This window comes from Uloborus diversus, chromosome 9 (genome assembly GCF_026930045.1).
Source record: "Uloborus diversus isolate 005 chromosome 9, Udiv.v.3.1, whole genome shotgun sequence".
NCBI lineage: Eukaryota > Metazoa > Arthropoda > Arachnida > Araneae > Uloboridae > Uloborus > Uloborus diversus.
The window spans coordinates 37,065,963-37,083,500 of record NC_072739.1 but is presented as its reverse complement, the minus strand read 5'-3'; the positions used below and the strand labels follow the sequence as shown (position 1 = coordinate 37,083,500).

Below are 17,538 nucleotides of genomic sequence, written 5' to 3'. Positions count from 1 at the left end.
AATGTCACAAGCCCTTTATTCGGAAAAAATTAACCCACGAAAATCATTTGTTATTATGCAAAGACTGTAAAAGATAGATCTGTTCGCTAACAGAAAGTTGTCTGGTCTCTCCTTGAGGATTTTAAACATCGAGTTGATAGAAGGAGAAATTTCGGTTTCCCAGAAAATTGGTCCTTAACGAGGCTGGTAGCTCTAAAAAGTGGCCACTCATTGAAGTTTTACAAATTTCTCATTAGTAGTTTGTCTTCTGTTTTTGTAATTTGTTCTTGCTTGCCTTATTTTTAATTTTTTTTGTTTATGCATTTTGATATTTTATCCTATTATGCTCTATCTACTTTTAGATTTTTGGAGTAATTTGTTTCATCCAATTTTATACAAACGAAAAATAGAAGCTAAATGTTTGAAAAATGTACTTAAACAGTTGTTTTGATCAGCATAAAGTAGAAAAGTGTAGTGAAATATATATATTTTTTAAAATTGTGGTTGCTGGGGGGGGGGGGGGGGGGCGGGGGCTGTCTCACATAGTTACACTATAAGAACTGAACACTACAATCAGAAATGTTTTATTTCTGATTAAGATTTGCTTAATTATTTTAGTGTGAGTGCTAACTGCACAATGTATACCCTACATAAATATTGCTTGAAAATTTAAGTTTAATTAGCAAGTTGAAGCAACATTTTATCCAATACTCCAAACAGTTTGTTTGTCCTTAAACACATAGAAAAAAAATCTTACTGTCTGTGCGATTTATAATAATTTGTTAATCTCCTCGGGTTTTTTCCTCTTGCCTACTCGTGTTTTCGAATGCAAAAGCTATGTTTTTAAAACTTTCCCCCGATGTTTGTCTCGGACCCCTTACTAAGGGCGGTAGACCCCTTTGTTTAGAAAGCTCTGATTTAGAGTATAAAATGCATTCATTTTGTTTCTTGTTCATGTAACCGAATTTTCCTTGAAGAGGGAAGAGTAAGAAATGAACAAAGGTTTAAATAAAGGTTGAAAATAAGCCTTTGATTGAAAATTAGCTAATTTCCACTACTTTTAAAATAAACTCTTTTTGAAATTATTATAATTGCTTTCTTTAGGTGTTACAATCCAAAAGAATCGAAGTTTGTGCAACCTGCTGTAGTCTGTGATATTGATTGGATCGAAAAGAGGTCTTGTCACCAGTACACAACATGTACGGACTGTGTGACCTACTGGCCCTATTATCAACGAGCTCGACAGGTATGCATGTGCTTTATACTTCCCTAATGTGTTTAAGACATTTTTAGCTCTATATATTTTTTAATGATTTTAAAGTACCATAATTTTTAGAAAAATTTCTGTTTTTGAAAGGGTGTTTTATTTCACTAGTTATGTTTAAACTCCTTATCTCTTATATGAACTTACTGTAGCAATCATATGTTGTTACCGTGCAAAGTTCGAAATTGGAGCAATGAATACATAAGCAGACAACTCTAGGTGGGTGTGGAACCACCCACTTAGGTTGTAATTGATAAAAGTTTGATCTTCCAATGTGGAATGGAGAATGCTCCTTACAAATGGCGAGTTTCCTTTATTCTGTAGGTCATATGTCTTTTTACTTTAGACATTTTTTCAACAGAAACTTTTAGTGATAGTATCTTTTTTTGCTACTGTCATGATTTTGGGGTAACATGTTATACCCCATAAAGTTTATGACCTGCCCCTCCTTATAACATATTAGAACGCATGGCCAAAAATCTTAGTGGAAGTTAACATGCAAGTGTTCCCGCAGCACGTCGAGGGAAGACCACGATCTTGATGTGGACTGTGAAGTAATGAGAAAAGGAACGACTTACCCCTGGCTCTTGTGCGACCTGTAGAAATGTATTACCTCATTTTTGTCAAGATTCATTTATTTGGTTATCATGAACCGACAGGACGGATGCTTGGCCAAGCTCAGTTTAAAAACATTGAAACAGAACAACACAGTAAATAATTTTCTAGGTTACATCACTTTGAGGCTTCACCAGTGTTTACACGGGATCATGAGTAAGTCTCATTGTTTTGTTCGGCTCAATAAATGTCGCAGAAATGTTTTTCTTGCCCAGTTTGAGTCGTTGCATGTTCACGAATGAGTGGCGGTGGCTGACACCATTTTCGAAGATGTACGCGGTAGACAGTTCGACCGGTAGTGCTGTAGGCCTAGCAAGGGCCACGTGCACCTATGGTGGTGACGCTATGTCCACTAACTTGACTTACGGCACCTTTCAACATCTTTACCGTGACGGCCGACTCATAGACATTGCCACAGCCTTTTAAGCCTGTCTTGTAGCTCTCATCACAATGGTTGTGTTCCCGCAATCATCCAAGCACGAGGCCTAACATCGATGATCTCTGGCCCCAATGCTACCTCGAAGACTATATTCCTTTCTTTTTATGCCATCAATCGTTACCAAATCTGGCCAGACGCTTAGCACAGCGTCCGGCCAGACCTGCGCTAAGAGACCATTTTACCTCTTGTCAGCCATCAATTGTCGCAGTGAAGTACAAGCGTTTGGCTTCACTACCCACTTCATAACACAAAATGCCTAAAGTTTAAAGACCTTGCTGTTATTTAGCCTTTTTCACTGCATTGTCAAAAGTAAAAAAAAAAACATTTGTCCTAATTTTTAAGTGTTAAGAGTGTCTCTGTATCCTACAATGCCTTTCTTGAACCAAGGAAGCAGCTGATCTAACTTTGCCGATTCAATCAATAGAACACATGCCTTATCACATACTAAATCTGCACTTTGACCAATCTATTTCACTTTTTTTGATAAAAATTTTAACTGATTTTAATGTCTCCTTGCCAGTGCTTTGTGGAAAAATATTGATGAAACACAATTTCTTTTACACTATTGCCATTTGTTTTAAAGCTACTAAAAGCTAATGAAGCAGCCAATTTTGGTAATTATCAAGTTGCATTAAAAAATAATTTTCAATAAAATGAGTTTCTTTGCATTTTCTGAAATCAATTTTTCTTTTCTGGATTGTATTTGTTTGTGTCATTTTATTATGATTACCTTTTAAAAAAAATATTTTTCTTCAAGCAAAACATTACTTTATTTTTCTGTGGATGTAATGCCCTTCTCCCACAGTGTGAGCTAAATCTTTCTTAGCAATTAACAAAGGTAACTGATAAGAAACTCTGTTGTGCTTAGTTTGTTCTGGCTTGAAAAAAATTCCGTGGGAGATTTAGTCATAGACTAACTTTTGTTCTTGATTAGATAAACCCTCTGCATGAGAAAGCGCAAACCTGCAGATTAAAAATCAAGATTATACTAACAAAAATGCTTGCAATTTTTATACACCTTGAAATGGGCATCGTCTTATCGAAAAAAAAAAAAAAAAAACTCATAACTTGCTGAATTGGTTATGAAATTTCATTATTGGTTACAAGGCAGGAAGACCTTTCGAGTGATACTACAGTGAACAATTTCAAAAAACTAATGTTAGTATAGAATTAAATAACATAAGTTGCCAATTCATCCATTTCAGAGAGACTTCAAAATTATTGCAGTGAAGGGAATCATGCAGCTTTCCATATCATATGTTCTTCATCTGTAATTATCTAGTATCCAATTCAAAATATTGGAAGATTCGTCTGCTAATGCGAGGTATCCCTTAATGAATGTAATCGGATGCACAAACACGCAACTTCATTATACTAAACTAAGAAAGATAAATTTAATATTAAACCACAACACTACCTATTTGCACAAAAAGTAGGAAAAGAGAAGTGAGTAAGTTCTAGCTAAAGAATTTCTTTGGTTCCTGGTTTGGCTTGTGGGCAACAGCATCATCTGGGGGAGGAAGTGGGCGACATACAGTTTCTAACAATTAGAACCAAGGATTCATGTTGGTGGATATTCTCGACCAATGTCTATGGCCCACAAAGCGTACATGTTGCAGTTATTGTAAGTTATTACGATTGAAGTTGTGTTATATTTGAAAAAAATTGTTCTTCCAAACCTGGAATCACTTTGACTATTCTGCTAGATTTTAAGTAAAAGTTATTTCATCAGACTTATTGAATTAAGAATTTTATATTTCATGTTTAAAAATACAATATTACACACAATACACCCAAAAACTAAGTCTCTAAATGTCTCAGAATAAGAGTACAGAATTATAAAAGTTGCAAATGGCATCAGAATTCTTGTGTTAACTATGCAAGGATCATAGATTCAAAAGGTACTGTTTATAAAGTTCAGTTGAATATTAGAAAGAGTGTTGAAGCAATTAAATCTTATCTCATGAACAATTAAAAGCAACTCATTTTAACCTCATGACAATTCTTCACAGACATGCCAGTGGTGTGCCAATTGTCGAGCCGGACGCTGCGTAGCTGCTGGATCATCTTGTGATGATGAAAATGACTGCAACATTCCAAGAAAAGTTATTGATGATCCTACAATTTGTCCTGTGAGGATATGTCCTGCGTCTGATTGTCAAAAGTGTGACGCTCTTCGAATGTGTATTTGGACCAGACAGGTTCATCGTTCTAGTACGTTTTTGCAGTTTTTATTATTATATCTCATATTTTCTTTCATTAATATTTTAATTCCGTTTTGTGCTGTAAAAGATTAAGCATACAATAACACTTTGATAATTAAATTTGCTTTTTCTATAAGCAATTATAAATATTGAACATTAATAAAAAAAAGTTTCTGATATTATGAAATGGAAATTTAGTTTTTTTCTGAAACAAAATCAGTGCCATTTTCTGGCTCCACCAATTACATAAGCCGCATTAAATATCTTAAAGATACACTTTTAAACAAAGAGTTAATTTAAAGTTCTTCATATTTCATGCTATTTTGTCACCAAAACTTAAAAAATTGAAAACTTGAAAATAGCAAAGACAAGCTTCAAATGTATAATTTCCTTGTACAAAATCCTGTGCTGAACAAACTCGATCCAATCAGAAATAAATGCTTTTAAAATTAGCAGTATTAAAAGAAATTTGCTTTAAATATATTTTCCCTCGCCCTTTAGTAAAAATTTTTATTATTATTTTATTTTTTTTATAATTCTCAAACATTTAGTTTGGTACATCTGAAATAGGTATCGTAAATTACTTTTTAATGTTAAATTGTTATTTCTAGTTTTCAGGTAGGTTAAAGAAAAAAGAAAAAAAACTAACATTTGTCAGTGAAACAATTTGTTAATCATAGCTTTAGTATAGCATCAATAAATTCTTTTGTAGTGTTTATTTATTGTAATAATATGTAATGTCAACTAAAATTGTGTGTTGCTTTGTTTTCATTCCAAAAATATACCATTAAAATCATTAATTTAAGGGGAAAATAAAAACAGCCAAAATAATTGTTATATAAAATGTTTAAATAGACTGCTATGTTCTCAGTAATAGTTTATTACAACCAGTTTAGAAGTTATCTGCGGTTTCTTTTAATTTTTTTTATAAGATGCAATGTCTTAAATTATTACTTTTTAAATATTGTCTGCATTCTCAAGAGTTTCGGGTTTGTACAAAATAATTGTTGATCAGATGATTATAATGCAATATTTAAAAGAAAAGTTATCTATGAACATTTTCTGCTAACAGGTGGATTTGCTCATACTTTGAATAAAAAGCCTATATACAATTGGGTTTGTGTAATGCAAGAGATCCAGTCTGCTCCTTCTTTCCTAATAAATTCAATGCCGCCTCTTGAGTGCCCCAGAAGATGTTCTGACTACTCTTCCTGTGTTTCTTGTCTACAAAGCCAAGGTGGTGAAGGGGGATGGCATGAATGTTTTTGGAGCGAGATCAAACAAACTGTAAGTATATTTAATTTCCCTGAAATTAAAAGGAACCTGTTATGGTACTTAGATTTTTATTAGTTGGTTCATGCCTGTCTGTTTAGCAACAGGTTTAGTTTCATATGACTTTATTCTCCGATGTAATCTGTAGAATCAAAATATTCTTTTTTTTTTTTTGAAAATAACCCTACACTCTTTACAGCTGCATTGCTCTCAACCAATCCTTTTTTTAGTTCCTAGTCCCAATTTCTCAAATCTTGTCTTTTTTTCCCCCTTTTCGTTTGAAAGTTTAGTTTTATTTTCAATTTTCCCTATAATTTTTTTTATCCATTTGCATTTTTCTGAAAAAAAAAAAAAGTGTTGGCTACCTCCTTACTATATAATTTGGAAAAACTTTGAATCAACTGGGGCGTGACAACTACAGTTTGAAGCTATTTGTAGGTGTAATAAATTCATTCAGCCTAGTTTCTTGTTCTAGGCAAAAGTAGTTTTAATTAAATAGTTTTCAGCTGATTAAACTAAAAATTAGCTATTAAATAATCTGATAAGTGGCTAATTATTAACTACTGCCTATTAATCAGTACATCCCTAATTTTGACTTATAAAAGTTCCCATAAAGGCCCCTTTTTGGGATCTCTCGTTTATTAGAATGTAGGACCCTTTTCTCCCTAGGGACTAAATAAAAATTGATTGTAGTACATATTACTGTTAATAATTACAGCTAAGAGACATTTTTACTTGTTTTTATCTCAGTAGATGAAATATTTCAATTAATAAGGACTTTTATAAGACCTATTTTTGTTTATGGTTCTACTAACTTCAAAACTAAGTGCTTTTGAATAAGTTTAAGAATTTTGGGAGCAAATCAGGTTATGTGTTCAACTTTTATGTAGATAAAAGTAGTTGAAAGTGGAAAAAGATCCTAATATTCATAGAAGTTTGTATAATTTAAGTTGATGAAAACAAGACTATTGAAGCATAAAAATTGCAAATTTTTGCATGCATGTGTATAATGATTAGAGGGAACTCCTCTTTCAAGGCTTATGAATGTAAGCACGTCCGACAAGGGACCACTGTCTTTTGACCCATGTCCGTCTAATCTACAAACCAACTTCTGCATTGAAAAATGTTCCACCTCAAAATTGGTTTACACAATACTTTCCAACTTTTGTGCTTCATTATGTGCAGTTGCACTTTAGTGGCCACCATCCATGTCATATCAACTCCATTGCCACACAACATGCAGCTAGGAGAAAGTCCACAAGTCAAAAACGATGTAAATGAGCTTGTAGAAGTTCAGTCAATAAACAGAAATGCAAGACAACAATAGCTTTAGTTGGGAAGACATTGTGAAAAAACGGCTCTTCCAAGATTTTCCAAAGCTTTTCTTTTTGCAAGTTGCACGTGCTTACGAATATTTTGCTTGATCTTGGTAATTCGCTATGCTAGGCTGAAGAAGTCTAATAAGAATGAAACTGCAGTCTCTAGCTGTGATAACCAGGTTGTCTGGTAATAGCCCAGTCAATAAAGGTTTCGTGTCACAACTAATTTAGGGAAAGCTAAATTTTTGCAAGTTGTTAGTACATAAAGTAGACACTAAAAAGTACAAAGTCCCGACCCCCACCACTCTTGCTTTCCCCCCCCCCCTCCGAAACATTGCAAGAGCAGTAGTACTATGATTATACGCTTTTCGTGTCGCAACTAATTAGGGGAAAGCTGAATTTTGGCGGGATGTTAGTTCATAAAGTACACACTAAAAAGCTACAAAGTCCCGACCCCCCCCCCCCTCTTGCTCCCCCCCGAAACATTGCAATAGCGGTACTATGATTATACGCTTTTTGTGTCGCAACTAATTAGGGGAAAGCTGAATTTTGGCAGGATGTTAGTGCATAATGTATTCTTTAAAAAAGTACAAAGTCTCGACCCCCACCACTCTTTCTCTCCCCCCCCCCCCCCAAAACACTGCAAGAGCAGTACTATGATTGTACGCTTTTCGTGTCGCAACTAATTAAGAGAAAGCTGAATTTTGGCAGGATGTTAGTACATAATGTATTTAAAAAAGCACGAAGTCCCGACCCCCACCACTCTTTCTCCTCCCCTCACCCCCTCCGAAACACAGCAAGAACAGTACTATGATTGTACGCTTTTCGTGTCGCAACTAATTAAGAGAAAGCTGAATTTGGGCAGGATGTTAATACGTAATGTATCCTTTAAAAAAGTACAAAACCCCAATCCCCACCCCTCTTGCTTTCCTCCCCACCCCCTCCGAAACATTTCAAGAGCAGTACTGTGATTATACGCTTTTCGTGTCCCAACTAAATAGGGGAAAGCTGATTTTTTTTCAAGATGTTGGTATACTAAGTATACACTAAAAAAACACAAAGTCCCCCCCCCCCATTTCTCCCCCCCCCCCCCCCCACCCGCCCAGTCCGAAACATTGCAATAGCAGTATTATGATATACACTTACAGCTTGAAAACTAATGATGATACCGGAGTATGCCTTTTTTTATTTCACTTCTTGCATTATAAACCAGTAGTGCCCAAACTATGTCCCACGGCTCACATCCGGCCCATGAAACTGATCAGTGTGAACCGTTGTTTTGAGAAATGTTAGACTATGTAGCAACTCGTTTCTGAGAAACAGGTTGCATTCAAAAAAAAAAAAAAGAAAAGAAAAAAGGCACTACAATTTTTCTGTTATAAGGGGTCATTTAACAGTTTGTTGGCTTGGTCTGAAATATTGTTACAATGCATTCCACTACAGTGTTCACACATAGACGTACAACTGAACCCAATTTTACGACAGCTACAGTTTGTAACACAATATTTTACAACTGCAAGATATTAGTAGGAGAATTTCACTTGGAGCAGAGAGGTTATTGTCATGATCTTAGGAATCAGTCTGTTGCTTGAAATATATTTCCAAACCCATCCTTCTGCTGAAAGTTTAAAACCAAACCAAGTTTGAATATAGGTTTGTGAAAAGCAAGTAACCACAAAAATGTCCACCAGTTTTTAGGGTCAACACCAGATTCAAACTTGGTTAGGTTTTAAACTTCCCACAGAAAAGTGGGATTGGCATTATACTTCATGCAACAGACTGATTCCTTAGTTCATGAAGATTGCTCTGCTTCAAGTGAACTTCACCAATTTGTATCTTGCAATTGAAAAGATTAAGTGTTTCAAACTGTATCTGTCGTAAAGCTAGGTTCGATTGCACGTCTGTGTGTGGACACTGTAGTGGAATGCACTGTAACAATATTTCGGTCCATACCAACGAAAGATTAGAAGATTGCCCCTTATATAAGACTTAAAAATAAAAACCAAAAGTAATATTAAACGTTAATAATGTCCGCTGCGAGAAAAATATCGATTCAAATATATACTATTCCTGATTTATTTAAAGCATAAATAGTTAGTCAAGCATTAACATTATTTTGTAGACTATCGCTGACACAAACGAATTATAAACTTTTGTAACAAATAATTGCATTATGGCAGTAAAAACTTTAAGTGAACGTCATTACATTGTTGATCCATTTCCAGAAAATGACTATTATCATATTATCTATATATATATAAATGAATGTTTGTCTGTATGTCATCCATGAACTCAAAAACTACCGGCAGATTTGGCTGAAACTTTCACCGTTTGTTATTTTTGGTACTGAGAATGTTTATAGACCAGTTCGAAAAAAATCCGATCGATAGTTCCTTTTTTATTCCAATTTAAGTCACAATCCATTGGATAAATACGAATAAAAATATCGGCTGCAGAAATTAAATCGCTTGAAAGATCTCATTGATAAGAAGTTAGCTGTTGCCATTTTTCTTGAGTTTGAACAAATAAATTCTTTCTTTATTGTTTTATGGCTTTTCATGCAACGGGGGGATTTAAAACTTTTTCTATTTGATATTTTTAGCAATTGATTGATCTTGCAAACTGCGCGAGTACAAAATTTGAGTATAGTCACGGCTTCACTTGATACGTGTTTCTATAAGACGCTTATCGAGTGAAGCCTTGGTATAGTAAGCTAATCGGGACTTTTAGACACGCGATTTAGACAGGTGTTACATCAGTATAATGATGTAAACTTCTGCCCCGTTCAACCGATTGTCATGAAAATCAGTATAATGATGTATTTTTTTGTTGGCGTAGCAACGCGCGTCGGGTATAGCTAGTTATCTATAAATTTTGTTCAAACATTTCTTTCCAAAGCGTAAAGATCAAAAGCTATTAATTTGTTGAAGTTAACTTTTTGGTTTTTGTTGTGAGATTTCTGCATATAATTAAGTTGGTAAAATGGTGAAACTGATCCCTCTACAGAAAAAGTGTATGTTTCAGAATTGTGTATAACAGTGGTCCCCAACAATGTTTCCAGAAACCAATTTCTAAATATTTGGCTAACAATTTGTAACATTTCACAAAACAACGGGCAACATGGATCAGCTTCACGGGGCGGATACGGCACCTAGGCCTTAGGTTGGGTATTACTGGTTTATAATATTGTGAGGAGTGAAATAAAAAAAGGAACACCCCGGTAACACCATAAATTTTCAAGCTGTACGCGAATAATCATAGTACTGAACTGATCAGTATGCAATGTTTCGGAAGGAGGGGGGGGGGGGGGAACAGCAAGAGGGGTTGGGGTCGAGACTGTCTAGGTTTTAGTGTACACTTTATTTATTAACATAGTGCAAAAACAGCTTTTTCTTAATTAGCTGCGAAAAGAAAATCGAATAATCATAGTACTGCGCTTGATGGTCTAGTGTTTCGGAGAGGGTGGGGGGGAGCAAGAGGGGTAGGAGTCGGGATTTTTTTTTTTTTTTAGTGTTTTCTTTATTCACTAACGTCCAGCCAAAATTCAGTTTTGCCCTAATTAGTTGCGACACAAAAAGCGTATAATCATAGTACTGCTATTGCAATGTTTCGCAGGGGGTGGGGGGAAATCAAGAGAGGTGAGGGTCGGGACTTTGTGGCTTTTTAGTGTATACTTTATGTACTAACATCCTGCCAAATTCAGCCTTCCCCTAATTAGCTGCGACACGAAAAACAGATAATCATAGTACTGCTCTTACAATGTTTCGGAGGGGGGTGGGGGAGAAAGCAAGAGGGATGGGGGTCGGGACTTTATGGCTTTGTAGTATGTATCTTATGTACAAACATCCTGCCAGAATTCAGCTTTCCCCTAATTATTTGCAACACGAAAAATGTATAATCATAATACTGCTCTTGCAATGATTCGGTGGGGGGTGGGGGAGAAAGCAAAAGGGGTGGGGTCGGGACTTTGTATTTTTGTAGTGTATACTTTATTTGCAAACATCCTGCAAAAATTCAGCTTTCCCTAAATTAGTTGCGACAAAGCCTATTTTTTTACCTTCATTGACTGGGCTATATATTATAAGTAGTTCTGCCTTAGCTCTGGCTTAGGGGAGGTAATTTACTGCTAGAAGTATATATTTCAGATTTGCATGGAACACAGAGAAGATCAAGAGAGAATACTTTTACATGATTCTCTACATTTTCATCACCCCATAAACCATAATGAGATGGAATCTATTGTAGAATGATGTTCTTACCAGAAGTTAGGAAAGTATTGATGAAGTTCTTACACTGAAATTCAGTGGCGGTTAGAAAGACGGACGTAGGTTGAAATAGTATGAATTGCAGCCTGACATCAATGAACAGCACAGATTTTTCACCATACATCTGTAAAATCTTTTGAAAAGATATCGTAAATTGCAAATATATCAAAATAGTTTCGTGTTTAAACTCAGGGGCGTAGCTAAGGGGGGGGTTTTGGGGACAACCCCCCCCCCCGAAAAGTTAGTCTCAAAAAAAAAGAGAAAAAGAAAGAAAAAAAGAAGAAAAGGAAAAAATTCCAAGCGATTATATATATATATATATATATATATATATATATATATATATATATATATATAAAAGAAGTAACCCCCCCCCCCCCCCCGAAAGTCGGGTCTAGCTACGCCACTGTTTAAACTCGCAGGTGGTTTAATTTGAAAACACCTGGAGAAGACACCAGAACCTGGCTTCCAAAGTCCTTTAGACTTCCTAACGTTTGTCCTTTCAAAAGTACATTTTTGTGGCTGAGTGATAAAAAGGAAGAGGATATGATTTACAGGGCTGTAACTGGCAACTTAATGATAAGTTTTTCAATTAAGTAGAATGATTTAAAAGTATTTAGATAAATTTAAATTTCTTAGTATATGTTTCTTTAAAAAATGTGGTGCTAGTCATAGATAAAATACCTCCCGAGAATATGTTTTGCTGCAAAAATATGTTAGTTGATTAGGTTTCAGATGTATTTCGTATGTTTTGTCTTGGCATATAAATCTTTAAAAATTTGCAATCTAAGAGTTTTTAGTGTTGAATATGAGTGTGAACTTAATTTATTACTGCTAGAATACTAGAACTTAAAGTTTTAAATGCATGTTTCTGACTTGCGTTTATTGAAAACATCATTCAATTTAGCAAAATTTATGTTTTAATTTTTAATTCCTTTGATCTGTAAAAAGCATTTTTCCCTTAGTGTATTAGCCCAAGCTACGAATTTTTGGGGTGTGCTGATGGATCATGTGGACCTGTCTTACGAGGTAATGAATCAATTTGCCCAATACCTTGCTGGCAACATCTACAAGCGTCACATTGTCTGTCCCAAGCCAATTGTGGTTGGTGTGCATTTTCCGGACCTAAAGTAGATGGTAGAGGCCTTTGCATGGAAGGTGGGATCATGGGCCCTACAGGTGGCATATGTCGAGAAAGTCAAGTCATTCTCCTGGGAATACCATTACCTAGTTAGTGAAAATTTAGATAAACTAACATTTAAATTAATTATTTTTCAAAAGTATCTAACATTTTACTTGATTATCTTTCGTTTTTTTTACGTGCTTCTATCTTTGTAATGTAAAGAAATTTCAAGTTTCAGGCAACTAATTCAAGTTAACATCATGCCCTCAAAATGTAGCCTTTTAATTTTATTAAAGTAAATTCATAAAATTTTCATTATTGAACCCTTTTTGCTTTTACTTACCATTTTAAAATTTACTTATATGAAGCTGATAAATTCAACATCAAAATAGGAACTACGTGAAATTTTTATGCTTCATTTAAATATTTGAAATAACCAAATAAGATGAATAATACAAATAAAAGAGGTAAAAAGATGCAGTGATGATAATCAATCGTGATCAATGAAAACAACATAATTCATTCATTTTGAACCCACTGAAATTTTTAAACATTGGAAACAACAAAATGTGCAATGCTTTTGCCTGTGGTTTACAGTTACATCAAAGCCCAATACTCAAATGGCTGCTTGCATTCTAAGTCTTGAATTATTTTCATTTGTGCTTTGATTTTTGTTGAAATATCTTTTATTTGCTTTTATCTGTATTGGAACATCTTGCTTATATTTCAGCACAAAAAATATTTGTTTGCTAAGAACCATCATGGGTACTGCCATTTTTTGTTGCTTTTGAAGCTTTCCTAACAGTCCCACCAACGATATGCAGCCAAGAGGATCAACTGTTGTTGTTTGCATGTTATATGTGACTTATTGTCAGTGATATCAGTATGCAGTATTTCATTATTTGTAAGTTAGAAACTACGATTCTATCTATGGAAATAGTGATAAAAAATGCTTTGTCTCTTGGGGGCATGCATGATAAGTTTATTGTAAATCAATGTGAAGATAATTTAGAAAAGCATTTTCGGGTATTAAGTTATGATTCTGATGACAGTGACCTCAAATCTATCACTGAAGAAAAAGTATTGAAAGATGGTGATTCTAATGAAGAAAACCTTTTTAAAAGATCATCTTAGTTGTATCAACTTAAGGAAACATGTTGACTTAGTATTTGACCAAAAGTCCTTCCTGAAAATTATATTCCAAAGCAATGATAACATGTTTAATCTTCTGAAAGTTTCAGTAGGGAAAGTATGATCCGGAAAGATTTGAGAAAGGATCTTTATTTTTTTAAAGCAAATGTATTTTTTAAAATTCTCCCACTTTCAAAAGTCATCAGACAAAACACTCACACAAACATACAGATTCATTAAAAAAAATGCATTTAAATATTTTCGCAAATGCTAATGTGATCATCAAAACACCATTAATATAATGCTTTTTGTTTTAGGTCAAACTGTAAAATGGTTTCAGCTGTGTGAAGGACCTCCTACATGGACTTATCTTTTAAAGCCACCAGAAAATGAATGCCAAAATGGCCACCACGATTGTGATGACAGGCATGAAGAGTGTGTTGATACTCTGGAGGGATTTGAATGTCATTGTAAACCAGGATACAAGATGCATGGGTAATGCAAAACACATATTTGTGATACTGAGTTTTTCCCTCCAACTTAAATCGCACTAGTTTTCAAACCTTGCAATTTTCAGTTTTGTCCTCGCATTGATCCCTTGATTTAACAATTCAATCTATTTATTATTATTATTTTTTGTATCTTTCTAACATTGTTTAAATTTATTTTATTTGTAACCATCAAATGTTTTGTTTAAAATTATTGGGGAAAGCCTTGGAGAGAGAGAGAGAAAGAGATAACAAAAAGGATAAAATGTGTAAAAACAAAATGAAAAATATATAAAAAAAAAGTTACCTATATTTTTCAATATGAATTGAAAACATGAAACTGTTTTAAAAGTTTAATGATAAAATGCTTACTATATTTGGTTAGATTTGTCACAGGTTCTTTTTGCCATTGTAAGAATAGTTTCTTAGAGTAGGTTCCAGACACCTATGATATTCTAAACTTCTATTTGTTATTAATTACTCTGTATTTTCTAAATCAAAATTGAACAGAAACAAAATGGTATATTATTAGCATACATAATTCTCAAAACTAAATTTAAATGTTCTCAATGTAGAGTGGTTCTGCATTAAAAAAAATTAATTGGGGGGGGGGGACAGTAATGTATGTATATATTTCAAGGATATTTTAATGCAGCTATTTTTTTCTTTGTTACTAGCCACAGACCTGTTACTTGCTTTTCAGAAAATAATGTACTTTCTAAATGTTTATTTTGAATATCAAATTCAGTAAAAGGTTTTCAAAATGATGCAAAGATGTTTGTCAGAATTATTTTGCTAGAATTTTAACTTTTCTGTAATTTTTAGAGAAAGAGATGCAAGTAATAATATTAGCTATATTTGCTTTGCAGAAACCATTGTTCCCCTACTTGTAAACAAGGATGTGTCAACGGAACATGCATAGAACCTGACGTTTGTTTGTGTAACTTTGGCTATGTAGGAAATAATTGTTCCACAACATGTAAATGCAATGGCCACAGCAATTGTCCTGGTCCAGATAAGCTAGATGTATGTTTGGAATGCAAGAACAATACATTTGTAAGTATTCAAAGTTGTTCGATAAGAAACAAAAATATGCTTTAATATATTAAAATTTACCTTCTATATATGACTTTTTTCGATGCAGAATTGTCCATTTTGATAAATCCTTATGTAGACTATCTTTTCATGTTATTGCATATTTGCCACTATCTTTTAATCCTTTATTCATTGGATTTAAAAAATTTCCATGCATCTTGGCTTTTTATCAGCTAGATTTTTTTTTTTTTTGTCTTGAACAAGTTTACTAATTCAAATTGGCTTTTCCCTGAACTGCATATATACTAACCTGTGGAACTTTATGGAACTAGACTTAAATTAAATCCTGATTGCTTTGAAAATGATTAAGTTAGACTTACTTGATTTAAAAGTTAAATCAGGAAATAAAGGAGTAATAAATTTGAGCTTCTCACTGAATAAAATGCAACAATGGCAATAGGAGTCACAGCAGGAGCTACATATATTTTGAATCTGGTTTTAACATGTTTATTTATTTATTTTTTCATATTAAGGTTGCTAACTAAGGTTACTGAACTAATTATTTTCAAATTTTTAATGTAAATTGAATTATGGCCAGTAAGTTCATGTTGTGGTCATACTTTGTAAATTTGAAAAACTAGTAGCATATATTAATGTGTAGTTTATGAATAAATATACCACTAGAAAGAAAAACGAATGAACACAAGGCCAAAATTATTGTGTACAGGAAAAGGTAAGCCATAAATCAAATGAGCCTACTTAGTTTTATAAACTTAATTAACCAAAGTATTCACTTGATTTTGACCTTCTTTTGTTTTTTAAGTGAAGTTTATTCACGGGGGGGGGGGAATATCAATTAAATGTTACAAAAAATCACTTTCAGGTACTTTTGTTCAATGAAATTGAGTTCGGTCATTTTCCCATTTTATAGTAATACACGTGGTTCTAAAATAAAGTACTCCTTCCTTTTTTTCAGGGAAAGCATTGTGAAAAGTGCAAACCTCTTTTCGTTGGAAATCCAGCCAATGGTGGAAAGTGTGTGTCCTGTAATGACTATTGCTATACCCATAGTGGAATATGCTTTAGCTCAGACATGGCAAATGTTACACTTAATCAAGTTTTCAATCAGAGCTTAGTAAGTTGATATTTGTTTAATGTTAGCTGTGACAAAAATAAAACATTCAACAAAGGCACTATCGATGAAAAAGGTTTCTTATATGCTACAAATTATATGCCAGCATAATGCAATTATTACCTGTAAACTTTTTTTACACATAGGAGTGAATATAAAATTGGTAATTTATATTTAGCTTCCTTGCATAAACGTTTTTTCTTTAATATTGCTGAAAGCCGAAAAATGAGTTCATTTCAATTTTTGTTTCATCCTTGTGGCACACTACATTGTATATGAATGAAACTTTTGCCCTTTCTTGGATACCTGCTGTTTAACTTTTAAGGTGTAATAATGTAGGTTTTTTGTGGTAATTTAATTATGTATTCAAATTAATGTTTACTTTGATCTTTCTAATATAGATTGTGGTCTACTGTCACGCTTAAAAAAAGTGCAATTAAAAAATGAATTAATGCAAAAAAAAAAAAAGTGAACAAAGATACATTTTTAATAGGAAAAAAAACCTCTTCAAAAAAACTAAAAATGGGTCATTTCACGACCAAATCCAAAAAACCTCTGAAATTTATCCATCGTCGATTTCTACAAAATGTACAGGTTTTAGTGTACCCACCTGATGATCGACAAAAATAGTTTCCAAAGATCTTTTTGACCATTAGTTTTTTGTGTGAAGCCGCGCAAAGTACTCGAAAAATGGCAAAAAATGACATATTGGTCGTTACAAAAATTAGTTTTTCTTAGCTCCTATAGGAGCTAGAGTGTCGTACTAGGTGTTATTTTAAAGCTCTTTTAGTAGGTTGTTACATGATATGTCACTTGGCAAGGTTACATGACATTAATATTTCAAGGTTATGCAAAACATTATTTGACCTTAAATATCTTAAAAAGTAGATTTTTTTTTAAAAATCTGAAATATATATATATATTGCTTACTAATGTGGTCAACATGTGATAAAAATTTCAGAATGGGACAGCAAAGGGATCATACTGAAAATTAATTATGAATTTTTTCGATTCCGCAGAATAATGCAATTTTCCCAATGTGTGATTGTTTATTGAAAAGGAATAATTAATTTTCAGTAGGATCCCATTGCTGTCCTATTCTGAAATTTTTATCACATGTAGACCACATTATTAAAAATAAAAAAAAAATTTGAATTTTGACATTTTGAATTCGAATTATGTTTTTCGCAATCACTAGTGTGTGTATGTAGGCGTGTGTGTTTGTGTGTGGGGGTATATGTTTGTATGTGCGGGTTATGTGTATGTGTGTGT

The 17,538-nt window shown here is 33.5% G+C and overlaps 1 protein-coding gene across 1 annotated transcript in view; it reads left to right on the top strand.

The window, feature by feature from the left end:
• Positions 1 to 17,538, top strand: part of LOC129230161 (multiple epidermal growth factor-like domains protein 8) — a 119,828-nt gene that overhangs the window by 91,678 nt on the left and 10,612 nt on the right. The window contains exons 25-31 of the mRNA XM_054864563.1: positions 1,084 to 1,225; positions 4,310 to 4,511; positions 5,574 to 5,788; positions 12,323 to 12,587; positions 13,929 to 14,106; positions 14,969 to 15,155; positions 16,111 to 16,269. Of these exons, the coding sequence (XP_054720538.1) occupies positions 1,084 to 1,225; positions 4,310 to 4,511; positions 5,574 to 5,788; positions 12,323 to 12,587; positions 13,929 to 14,106; positions 14,969 to 15,155; positions 16,111 to 16,269 (1,348 nt within the window). The remainder of the gene's footprint in view (positions 1 to 1,083; positions 1,226 to 4,309; positions 4,512 to 5,573; positions 5,789 to 12,322; positions 12,588 to 13,928; positions 14,107 to 14,968; positions 15,156 to 16,110; positions 16,270 to 17,538) is intronic.